The sequence below is a fragment of the Notolabrus celidotus genome, chromosome 12 (genome assembly GCF_009762535.1).
Source record: "Notolabrus celidotus isolate fNotCel1 chromosome 12, fNotCel1.pri, whole genome shotgun sequence".
Lineage (NCBI taxonomy): Eukaryota > Metazoa > Chordata > Actinopteri > Labriformes > Labridae > Notolabrus > Notolabrus celidotus.
The window spans coordinates 30,169,296-30,181,446 of NC_048283.1; the positions used below are offsets into that span (position 1 = coordinate 30,169,296).

General features: G+C 40.1%; 1 protein-coding gene across 3 annotated transcripts in view; it reads right to left on the bottom strand.

The window, feature by feature from the left end:
• Window positions 1–12,151, bottom strand: part of ulk4 (unc-51 like kinase 4) — a 91,451-nt gene that overhangs the window by 2,846 nt on the left and 76,454 nt on the right. For all 3 annotated transcript variants that reach the window (XM_034697892.1, XM_034697891.1, XM_034697893.1), the window contains exon 36: window positions 4,215–4,303. In XM_034697892.1, coding sequence (XP_034553783.1) covers window positions 4,215–4,303 — 89 coding nt within the window. The remainder of the gene's footprint in view (window positions 1–4,214; window positions 4,304–12,151) is intronic.

Sequence of the window (12,151 nt, forward strand, 5' to 3'; positions counted from 1 at the left end):
GAGTATCTGTACTTTACTTGAGTATTATTTTTTGGGGTACTTATGACTTTTACTCCACTACATTCAGAAGACAATTATTGTACTTTTTACTCCACTACATTTCTATCAATGCTCTAGTTACTCACTACTTTTGCTTTGAGGTCAGCTCATGAATTTCCTTCTCTTTTCTGAAATCTGATCCTAAGACAGTAAACTGTGTTTGTGTAGTTCTGTTTGTCTCAGTGGTTTAGTCGTACCTGTGTATCATGCGTCTCCACGGTTGAACGTGGAACAAACACAGAGCAGATTTCACTCAGATCAGGCAGTTCATGTAGAGGTGGTAATGATGGTTATAATTCTCCACCTGAGCACCCATGACCATCTCTTCAGCCCGTGTTAGAGGATTTTGAAATGAAGAATGTTTGTTGTTGTTTTTGTTGTTGTTTGTTTGTTCTGCTCTGTCTTTTGTTTTGTTTTATTTTTGTAATTTTATTGTATTCTCATTATTTGTGTGTCTTTATTTGAATGTTTGTAAAAATGATTAAATTTCAAATCATAAAAGGAAATGAAGAATTATACGTACGGTTTGAAATGTTCTCCCTGTTTCCCACTCTGCACAAACATACAAACATTCACTGTCCAACCTGAGGAAGTGTGCTGGGCTATGTAACGTTTGTTTGATTCCAGATGAACATTTCAAACTAAGGTGTCTGTGCTTGGAGTAACTTAGTGTCTGTTTTTATTCTATAGTATAGTTTTAAGAGATTTCAAGTAATGGTTTATAGATAAACATAATGTAACAGAATGTACTTCTATGTATTCTTGACTGCACTCATGCTTTGTGAAAATACAATGTTTTGAGATATTTTAAGAAGTACATTGAATACTTAGTATTTTTAAAATGAAGTACTTCAGTATTTTAACTCAAGTAGTAATCTGACAGAACAACTTTCACTTGTATTGGAGTAATATTTGACCTGGAGGATCTATACTTTGACTTCAGTAATGAATCTGTGTACTTTGTCCACCACTGTTTATTAGTCTGCTTTATTTATCCAGTATAAGTAGCTCTTCATCCACTCTGCTTGCAATGCTCAAAATGTGTTTTTTAAATGGATTTAATCAAAGACTATTACATTAATGCATTTGCACTCCTGCCTCCTGGAGTGGCTTTTTACAGTCTCATCATCAGTTTTAAGAATCATAAACAAATCACTAATTTAAGTTAGCTGAGCAGTTCCAAAAAGTCTCAATTAGCCCTGGAAACAGCGGAATAAGAACTTTAACAATGTGGAATAATATGAGTGTAAAAATGCACAGAGATGTCAGCAGATTTTCAGGGTATAAATGTTGATGTTTGGGCGAAACTCAGAGTTTTGTGTATTGTTTAGTAGCACTGCGTCTATGTCAGCAGATTTTCAGGGTATAAATGTTGATGTTTGGGCGAAACTCAGAGTTTTGTGTATTGTTTAGCAGCACTGCGTCTATGTCAGCAGATTTTCAGGGTATAAATGTTGATGTTCAGGTAAAACTCAGAGTGTTGTGTATTGTTTAGCAGCACTGCGTCTATGTCAGCAGATTTTCAGGGTATAAATGTTGATGTTCGGGTAAAACTCAGAGTGTTGTGTCGTTTCTTTTGCTCTCTATACGACTGATGGCTTCATGTTTGACTGAACACAGATCAGGTTTTGGGCCTCCAGGCTTTTCTTTAGGATGAAGGACTTTGAGTGAAGCTCCTCCCCCCTCTACACTCCGTCAGTCTGAGGTTTTGAAAAGGCATTCCTCAGGTTGCCATGGTGAAAGCCGAATGACATCATTTGGGTGAGGAGCCGTGCCCAGACCTCCCCTTTCCTTCCCGCTCTCCTTCCGTCTCCTCTCTCTGACCAACTCCTCTCATCCTCTCAATTAGACCCCCTCTCCCTCCCTCTCTCTCTCCTCTCCTCTTTCCTTATGACTCCTTTCATCTCCTGCCCTTTCTCCTAAAACCTCTGCTCCCCTCCTCCTGCCGCTAAACCAGGGGGAGTGTGCCAGTCTCAGCCACTTCAAAGGCTCGAGCTGATCTCTGCTTTCATCTGCTGGAGAGGGAGAGGAGAGAGAGGAGATGAGGGGTGAGGAGAGGAGACAAGAGGAGAGGAAAAGTGGGAGAGAGAAAGAAAGAAGTGAAGGAGAAAGAAAATGAGGAAAAGGAGAAGAAAAAGAAGGGGGGAGAGAGGAGAGGAGGTCTGTGTCGAGGGTGACAAAAAGGGATGAAAAGGGGCGACCAAGGAGAAAAGAAGGGGAGAGGGAGGGGAGAGGAGGAGAGGTCTCTATAGCACGACAACAATACACCTTTATTATCGATCTGACAGGGTGTGTGTGTGTGTGTGTGTGTGTGTGTGTGTGTGTGTGTGTGTGTGTGTGTGTGTGTGTGTGTGTGCGTGTGTGTGTGCGTGTGTGTGTGCGTGTGTGTGTGTGAGTGTGTGTGTGTGCGTGCGTGTGTGTGTGTGTGTGTGTGTGTGATTGAGAAACAGAGTTTGTTATATAGCAAATGGTGAAAGCTGTTATTCGTGTATACTCACTCTGTGTGCGTGTTTGTAAGTGTGTGTGTGTGTGTGTGTGTGTGTGTGTGTGTGTGTGTGTGTGTGTGTGTGTGTGTGTGTGTGTGTGTGTGTGAGACAGGCCTCTTGTCCGATACAACCAGAGATCAAAAGAATCATGGTCACCACGGCTACAAAACCCTTGGCTCAAAGAGGTTACACACATTCGTCTCACCCACTCATAAAAAGCAGCATGATGCAAAGATACAGGTGCGCGCACACACACACACACACACACACACACACACACACACACACACACACACACACACACACACACACACACACACACACACACACACACACACACACACAGTCTCACTAATGCAGATGTATTAGCCTCTTTGGTAAACATTAGCTGCTGGAGATGGAAATAAGAAAGTTGTATATATTTTCAAAGTGTTTGAAATATTGAATATTTGTTTATGAAAGATAATTAAAAGGTAGTTTTAACTCTTAGTGACCCTTCCTAAAGAACTCATAAGAATATAGCTCTAAATTAGTTCTAAATCAGATCACTTTTTGTCCTGCTCTGGAATAGCTCTCTCTTATCTTGTTGAAAATGTAGTTAATTGACACATTTTCTTTTTAATAACAGGTTCAGGGTGACTGAAGATTTGCAAAGATTCTCATTAAATGCAGTAAGTGTTGAAAGCAGAGTCCTTTGTAATATACTGTATGCAGAAATGTAAATATACTGTATATTCTGAAACCAGCCTGGATACTTTATGTGTGTATGATAAGACATTCATCTAAAAAACCTTCTTATGAGCATGTTGCTAATTTATTATTTTGGCTGTACTACATTCTGTGTAAGGCAAGTCAAGGCAAAGCAGCTTTGTTTGTTTAGCACATTTCATACACGAGGGAAACTCAATGTGCTTTACATTAAAACATTAACAGCATTGGAAGCATTCAGACAAGCGCAAAAGAGCACAATTAAAATGACAAATATAATAAAACATAGAAAAGAAAAGGAAAATTAATAATATATTATTAAATTACATTTAAAGTGAGTTAAAATAAGCTAAGATAGGAAGGCAGTGGTAAATAAAAAGGTCTTAGTCTTTGATTTAAAAGAGGTGAGAGTTGTAGTGAACCTACAGCTTTCAGGGAGTGTGTTCCAGATATGTGGTGCATAATGACTAAACACTGCTTCACCATGTTTCGTTCTGACTCTAGGGACTGAAAGCAGACCAGTACCTGATGATCTCAGAGGTCCAGATGGTTCATACAGTAGCAGCAGATCAGCAATGTATTTTGGGCCTAAACCATTCAGTGCTTTATAAACCATCAGCAGGATTTTAAAGTCTATTCTCTGACCGACAGGAAGCCAGTGTAGAGATCTAAGAACTGGAGTGATGTGGTCTACTTTGTTGGTCCTTGTTAGAACTCGAGCAGCAGCATTCTGTATGAGCTGCAGGCCTCTGATGGACTTTTTAGGGAGTAGTTAAAAATGAACAAAAACACAGATATGACCACCTAACTGTAGGAGCATGCTTATGTATTAAAGCCAAACTCAATTTAGTCACTGCAAGATGGAGTACACAAGACCCCCACACACACGCACGCACGCACGCACTCACGCACTCACGCACTCACGCACTCACGCACTCACGCACTCACGCACGCACAGAATGAGGTATAAGTAGCACAGACCTGTTGGACGTGCTTATATCCCTCAGTAGACTGATTAGCTCCGCTCCTTCTGGGCATTCAAACCAATCAGGATGCTCTGTGGTCTGCACCTGAGGACAGAGGGACAGAGGCAGAACAAAGTGAGAAAGACTAGAGTATCAGTCTCTTTCGTCTGTATTTAAAGGCATTAGTTCACACTCAGTAAAGGATATGAGGACATGAGACTAACATAGTAATACAAAATGAGGCAGTGTGTGAAGGTATGACAGTGTTGACATTGAGTCTGTTTCTGTTAATGCTAATTCACACAGTAACCGTGGGACCAAAGTAAAAAACCAAACAAAAGGTATAACTCTTTTTTTTTTTTCTTCTCAACACAAAACCACAGAGTGATTTGATACTGACGAAATCTTAGAGCCAAAAAGTGAATATCAAAGTCATCAAAGGTCAAAGACTAACACATACAGCAAGCACCAAAACCCTCCACCACAGACCAGAGCATGGCTGCAGATGAGGTCATGTCTCTGGCTTCTGTAATGATGAAACAGAAAAGACGGACAAGCTGCTCTAACCTCTTTACAGCAATCATCAATAACACAAAACTTAATAACACATTAGTGCCTCAAAAATATAGTTTTTACTATCTTTGTCTTTCCAGAGTGCCTCAATAACATTATAAGAGTCTCTGGTATGTGTCAGTGTCACAACAAACTATGACATCTCACTCATTTGTCAATGTCAGTAGAATCCAGCCGAACATACACAGACACACACCAACTCTCAGTGTAACATTGTGCTTTTTAACATGAATCTTTTTAATTAACATCTTATACAGACTCAACTCAACTCAACTCAAACTTTATTTATAGAGCACGTTTAAAACAACCAGAGTTGACCAAAGTGCTGTACAGATCAAAAGCAGCACAAATGACAAAAAAACAAACAATGCCAAATATACAATACTAAGAGACATAAACACAGTGCAGATATATAATGAAATAAGATAGAATAAAATACATTAAAATGTATTCAAGAATTTTGCCAGATGTCCACTCAACTTTGATTGAAAGCCAGGGAGAAGAGGTGAGTCTTTAGAGATGATTTAAAAACCTCAATTGATCCCGCAGAGCGGCTCTGCCTGGGCAGGTTGTTCCAGAGCCGAGGGGAGCCGCCACAAAGGCTCGCTCACCTTTGGTTATAAGCCTCGTTTTGGGGGTTGACCAATAACAACTGACTAGACGATCTCAGTGTTCTGACAGGGACATGGTAATGGAGAAGCTCAGTCAGGTACTTGTGGGCTAGGCCATTAAGAGCTTTAAAGACAAACAATAACATTTTAAAATCTATTCTAAAAGCAACCAGGAGCCAGTGCAGTGAAGCTAGGACAGGAGATATGTGGTCACGCTTGTGTTTGCCAGTGAGGAGACGGGCAGCTGCGTTTTGTACCAGCTGCAGGCGGTGCAAGAGTGAGTGGTCCAGACTGTGGTTTTAATCCTGGTCCTCCTTACTCGTCCTTAGCAGTGATCAGGGTTTTATAACCCCATGAAGTCATGCTCTGAGTCCACTGTTAAACATGCACACCACACTGGATTACATCATTAGCTAAAGAGTAATACTTCACTTGTTTTCATTACATCATCATTTGTTCTTCTTTTGTCATCCCTCTGCATTTATTCCTGATCCAACATGTCTAACCAAACCGTGACATCTTCACTCAATACCTGAAGGAACACCTGGCCACAGACCTCTATCTCTCTATGTATGTGTGTGTGTGTGTGTGTGTGTGTGTGTGTTTGTTAGGGATGGTTTTACTCAGTTGTAAGAAAACTCCAAATAATTTTCCTTTGTTTTTATTTTTGGTCACTTGGATAAAATAATATACATATATTGATATAATATACACTACCACTCAGAAGTGATTTCAATGGTTTTTATTTATTTTAATTATTTTCAACATTGTAGATTAATACTGAAGACATCAAAACTATGAAATAATCTGGTTTTTGTCATAATCTGGATTACAACAGTAGTCTAATAGGGCTATCCATTGTGTACTAACCCTACCTCTGAACAACACAACTGATGGTCTCAAACACATTAAGAAGGCAAGTCATTCTACAAATGAACTCTTGACAAGGGTTATGTTAATTAGAAACCATTCCAGGAGACCACTTCATGAAGCAGACTGAGAGAATCAATCAATCAACCTCTATTTGTATAGCGCCAAATCACAACAAACGTTATCCCAAGACGCTTTTACAAACATAGGAGGTCTAGAACACTCTATGTCAAATTATGAACAGAGACCCAACACCAAGACAGGGTAAGACTCAGTCTGACCCCATCTTAATCCACCATGAGCATTGCACATCACAGTATTTAGCTAATTACAGTGGCGAGGAAAAACTTCCTTTTAACAGGCAGAAACCTCGAGCAGAACCAGACTCATGTTAGACACACATCTGCCTCCACCGAGTTGGGTCTGGAAAGACGGATACCAAGAGAATACCAAGAGTGTGCAAAGCTGTCATGAAGGAAAAAGGGGGCTACTTTACAGAATCTAAAATATAAAACATATTCTGCTTTGTTTAACACTGTTTTGTTCATTAAATAATTCCATAGATGTTCTTTCATAGTTTTGATGTCGTTAGTATTAATCTAGTGTTCCAAATAATTAGAATAAATACAAACCCTTGAATGAGAAGGTATTTCAAAACTTTTGACTGGTAGTGTATGTCAAATAATATAAATAATTTGTCTACTAGAGCGCTAAGTGTGAGTAAGAATATCACTATGTTTTTTTTTAGTGTTCAGTGTTCAGACAGCGTGCGTGCTCTGTTCTCTGATGACATCATCGCCCCCGTCTTTGAAGGACACAGCGTTGTTGTGGTTAGACAATGAGGTTAGGAGGAGACAGAGACACTCTCCTCACTCGCTTACTGTCCGGCTGTAACACACACTCCACCTTCCACATCCAGGTGAGGAGACATTTATGTCTGCCAGCCGACCAAATATAAACCACCCACATCTATTTAATGACCCTTCAACATCCCAGCACCTAACCACGTCTTCATCCTCTCCTCAACCTTAATATTTATCCCCTCTCATCCATACCGGACCATCACTATGACTCATGGATACTTAACTCAAAGCTGAAGGAGAGGCACAGAGAGGAGGGACAGATATATCCAGACATGTTGCTTCTAAAGGACACATGCAGAGCTGTCGGAATGGAAACGAACATCTTATAGAAAAATAACCCTGATAATAGTTTTACAGAAAAAAATACATTTTCATAACTACAAAGATCAGACAAAAGAATAGACAAGATATCTATAGTTTATACAAGTAGGTCCAAAATACATGACCACTGATCAAGATATATATAATTTGTATGTCTTCATGGATGAACAATTATTCACGTCATACTAATCAAACCATGCAGTTACATCTTGTGCCCTGAGAAGGGAGGCTTTGTCATCCTGGAGAGACCTCTCCTGTCACGATAGATATCTGTCCTTTAGTAGACACCCATCTGAAGCATGAATAATGACTAACAGTGACTGACGCTCAGAGAAGACTATCTTTGCATTAGTTTCTGCATTAGTCAGATTTTAGAATAATGGGAGTAACAATACTCTGCTGAGATCAAATCCACATGATTGTCAAATGAACTCATGCTTCAATTAACTCCACTCATTAAACTAAACCCAGATATATCTGACCCGAGGAGTCAAATTGACGGACATCAAATTGCCTACATTTGTTTGCTGACCTCGTCTCAGCACCAAGGTTTGGATGCTCATGTTTCTGGACTTTTGAGCTGAGCAGTGCGTCAGTTTTCTTTTTTCTTTCATTTGTCAAAGCTTTCTGTTTTTAATTGATTTTGACTTCTCAAACTTCTTTATTATTTTCAAGCTTAAAGAAAACATAAGAAAAATTTTTAGTGGTCTCAGACTCTCACACCGGCCCACACACATACATATAGAGAAAGAATGTCTCTATTGGAGAGGGCCTCACATTTTTTATTATCCTGGTCTTGCTGTCTTTCTAGACGGGTAATATTACATCAGAGTCGGAAAAACAGAGTAATACTGTCCAGCTTGTCAGAGTTGGCCTTTTTTGTCATTGATGGATGCATGATGGATAAAAGTTTCAGTGTTTCTGGCTGGAACATGTAAAAGGTTACAATAATTGGACATAATATCCTCTGACATTTTGAAGACTCTGCGCTGAGACGTTGTGTCCTCCGGGGATGAGAGCAGACGAAGCTTCCAGACATAAGAGTGGGATTAATATGCAGTGAAGGGAGGAATATGGAAGAACATTGACATCAACAACCTGCTTTCCTTCACAAATCAAGGTTTGACAAATAGTGTCTGAACACTATGCAAAAATGCTAAAAAATACAAGTAAACATTATTTCTGCCAGACCAGTTCACACTACAGATTGATGCGTGTGACTGGGGCTTTAAGGAAGCAGAATCACAATAAATTCCATGTTTCCAGAGTTTAAAGAAACATTTACAAACATTCTTATTAAACTGCTCTACGAGAAGGAATAAATGCTTTTTCCCTGTCAAATCTTTTTCATCTAATTAGCATTCCCCTTTAAGTCTTTCCAAGTTGTGTGTGTGGAAAAAAGACAAGTTGAAAATTTCACTAACTCCGACTTGATTCATTTGCCCTCTCTCCTCCTTTGCAGTTTTCAGGCTATTAGCGGGATCTTTGATTGAGATTAACAGAGCCCTGAAATCAATGAAAGATAATTAAAAAGCCTTTGTTAAAGGGCAGGCACTTATCTGAGTGTGTAGGAGTGTGTTTGAGAGAGTGTGTGAGTCACTGTTTCTGTGATGGTATATGTGTGAAAATGTTTTGATCTGTGGATAATGAGTGTCTGATACACTCTTTGAAAAGGTGCACATTGTTTTCTGCATACCAACTGAATGATTGCTTATGTCTTGCTGCTTAAAACGCAGGAAGAAGCAGCAAACAGCTTTACGTCACTGTTACAGTTCTTTTTTTCTGTTGGACTTCTTTAGAGGAGAAGGTGAGGGAAGATATTTTCCACATTCTTTAAAGGGACTTAAATAATTACATTCTCTAAATAATCTAAAGTAATGTATCTATCTTTCTGGATCTATTGCTGCAGATTGCCTGCTGCTGTAGACCTACTTGACTCCAACTGCTGCACCTATTCATACCAGTCTTATCTTTATCATCACTCTATAATGCTGTGGCTAATCTTAAAAATGTTTGATATCAACTGCTACATTTGATATTAGCATTCCTAGCTGTATTATTAATGCATTTTATTTAAAGGCACCTTTCTCAGCACTCAAGGTCATTGTACAGGGCAGTTTAAAAAAGAACAATATAAAATTAGGCTGATAAAATGGACAAGGCATGATACGGTGTAAATAATAAATACAAATAAAATTAACAAGATAAGATGAAGTGTAGTGAAGAGGTGTAATCAGAGTGAATATGACAGTTTAAAAAGATTTGTTTGAGATGTGATTTGAAAATGGAAAGAGAGTCGATGTTATGGATGTCTGGTGGGAGGGAGTTCCAGAGGCAGGGGCAGACCGGCTGAAGGCTCTGAACCCCATGGTGGTTAGCCCGGCCGGTGGTGTAGTGAGGTGAATGGAAGAAGAAGACCTGAGAGTGTGGATGGGTGTGTTGATGTGCAGAAGTTTAAAGAGGTATGGAGGAGTGAGGTTATGGAGGGCCTTAAAGGTGAGGAGCAGAATCTTGAAATTGATGCAAGTCTTGACCGGTAACCAGTAAAGCCGCTGAAGGACGGGAGTGATGTGATTGATGGACGGAGTTCTGGTGATGATACGAGCAGCAGAGTTCTGGAGTAGTTGGAGTTTATGAATGGATTTGAGAGGGAGACCAAAGAGGAGGGAATTACAATAATCAATGCATGAAGTAACCAGGGTGTGAACGAGAACGGCAGTACTGTATGGTGTGAGGGACAGGCGGAGGCGGTTGATGTTACGAAGATTGAAATATGCAGACCGAGTGACATTATTGATGTGAGATTGGAATGATAGTGTGCTGTCGAGGATGACACCCAGACTCTTAACCTGGGGGGAAGAATTTCATTATTGTCATCATAATTGTAAATGCTAATTTGCCTGTTGACTTGAACTGTTTTTGATGTTCCTGCAAATAGTACACATACAGCTTTACGTCACTGTGACCACAAGTCTGTATGAGCGGTTGCTGTTGCTGTCTGATTCCATCTCTATCCATCTTTTTCTGTCTGAATCTCCCTCTGTTTCACTTTCCAAGCCCAACAGGAGATGTCTGTTAAACATGGGTTTTGTTGTGCTCGAGGTTTTTGCCTGTTAAAAGGACGTTTTTCTTTGCCACTGTAACTAGCTAAATGCTGCAAAGTGCTTATAACAGTATATTACCTTGATGATGGGTCTGTAAATAATTTAACTTGAGATAACATTTGTTATGAGTTGGTGCAATATAAATAAAGATGATTGATTAATTTATTGTCTGATAGTAGTGAGTAAAATGACTAAGGGAACACATGGGTACGTTTTTTGAGCAAAGAAATGATTTCTGTTCCCGGCCCTGAGCTGTCTAGTGACTCATCCATTAGCTTCATGAAAAAGGCTGAGCACACACGCACGCACGCACGCACGCACGCACGCACGCACGCACGCACGCACGCACGCACGCACGCACGCACGCACGCACGCACGCACGCACCCACACACACACACACACACACACACACACACACACACACACACACACACACACACACACACACACACACACGCATGCACGCACACCCACACGCGCGTCTACACACACAGTTTTGTGAGTAGTGCTTGGGGTGGTGCACAGGACAGTGAGTATACACCTCAATGTTACTATAGCTGTTGGCACACAGAGTAATGAGGGAGTTTCACAAGAGGACAATTTTGCTACAAGAGACAGACAGGAAAGAGAAGAGGTAAGACTGTGTGAAAGAGTTCTGGTGTGGGTGGTTCAGGTGTCTGGAACTAATTAGTAAAAAAATAATACACACACATAAGGTATCTTTTAGGCACAGTATCATCTCAGGGTGACAGCTGACCCTGTATCCTGTGAGCAGAAACTACTCTACTCATAACCTGTGGCCAAACCTTCCATCTGCCTTCCATCTTTAGAAACACAGTCTACGTAGTTCATCCAGGTCTCAATCAACCACTTTCTAAACTGGTCATGTTGCTTTTTCCAACCCAGCCTCTCTGTTATTGCAGTGGTCAAATCATTAGACAGTTCTCCAAAGATCTAGATGAAACCTGTAATATGGAACAATGCCATCTTTTTATATATATATATATATATATATATATATATATATATATATATACATTGTAAGTATCTGCACCTCTAAAACTGAAGTATCATTCAGTCCTTGTCTTAAGTTTTCAAAAATCACTGTGTGTAAATCCTTCCCTGCACAATTACTTCACTAAAGCTAAGCTGTAAAGTCAATTATTACAATGCGTTGCCCGAGTGATGCACATCTGGCTTTATCAATTAAAATATGAGCTCCTAGTGAATACTCATTCTGCTGTTGGGTTAACTTCCTCATTGTTTTTTTAATTCCCGTTAGTAAGCTGCCAATCAAACTTCTTTGTCAGGTTACAGCACAGCTCCGTTCTATTTCTACCTGAAATGCCCCCAAAAACCTGGTTGATTTTCTGGGCTATGTCAGCTGCAGCTGCTTCAGATTGTGTCATGTTGCCTATGCAGCTACGTCATTTAGTGCGTTCAGGAAGCCTCACTAATCTCTGCCTGCTTCACTGCAGTGCGCTCCCTCACAAGTCAGCCATCTTTGTCCTGAACAACGCATTATCTAAAAATGTGACGAACAGACAAAATTGGACAGACACTCGAACTGAGAATGACAGATACAGACTCTTTCCCCCTCCCTGTCAGTC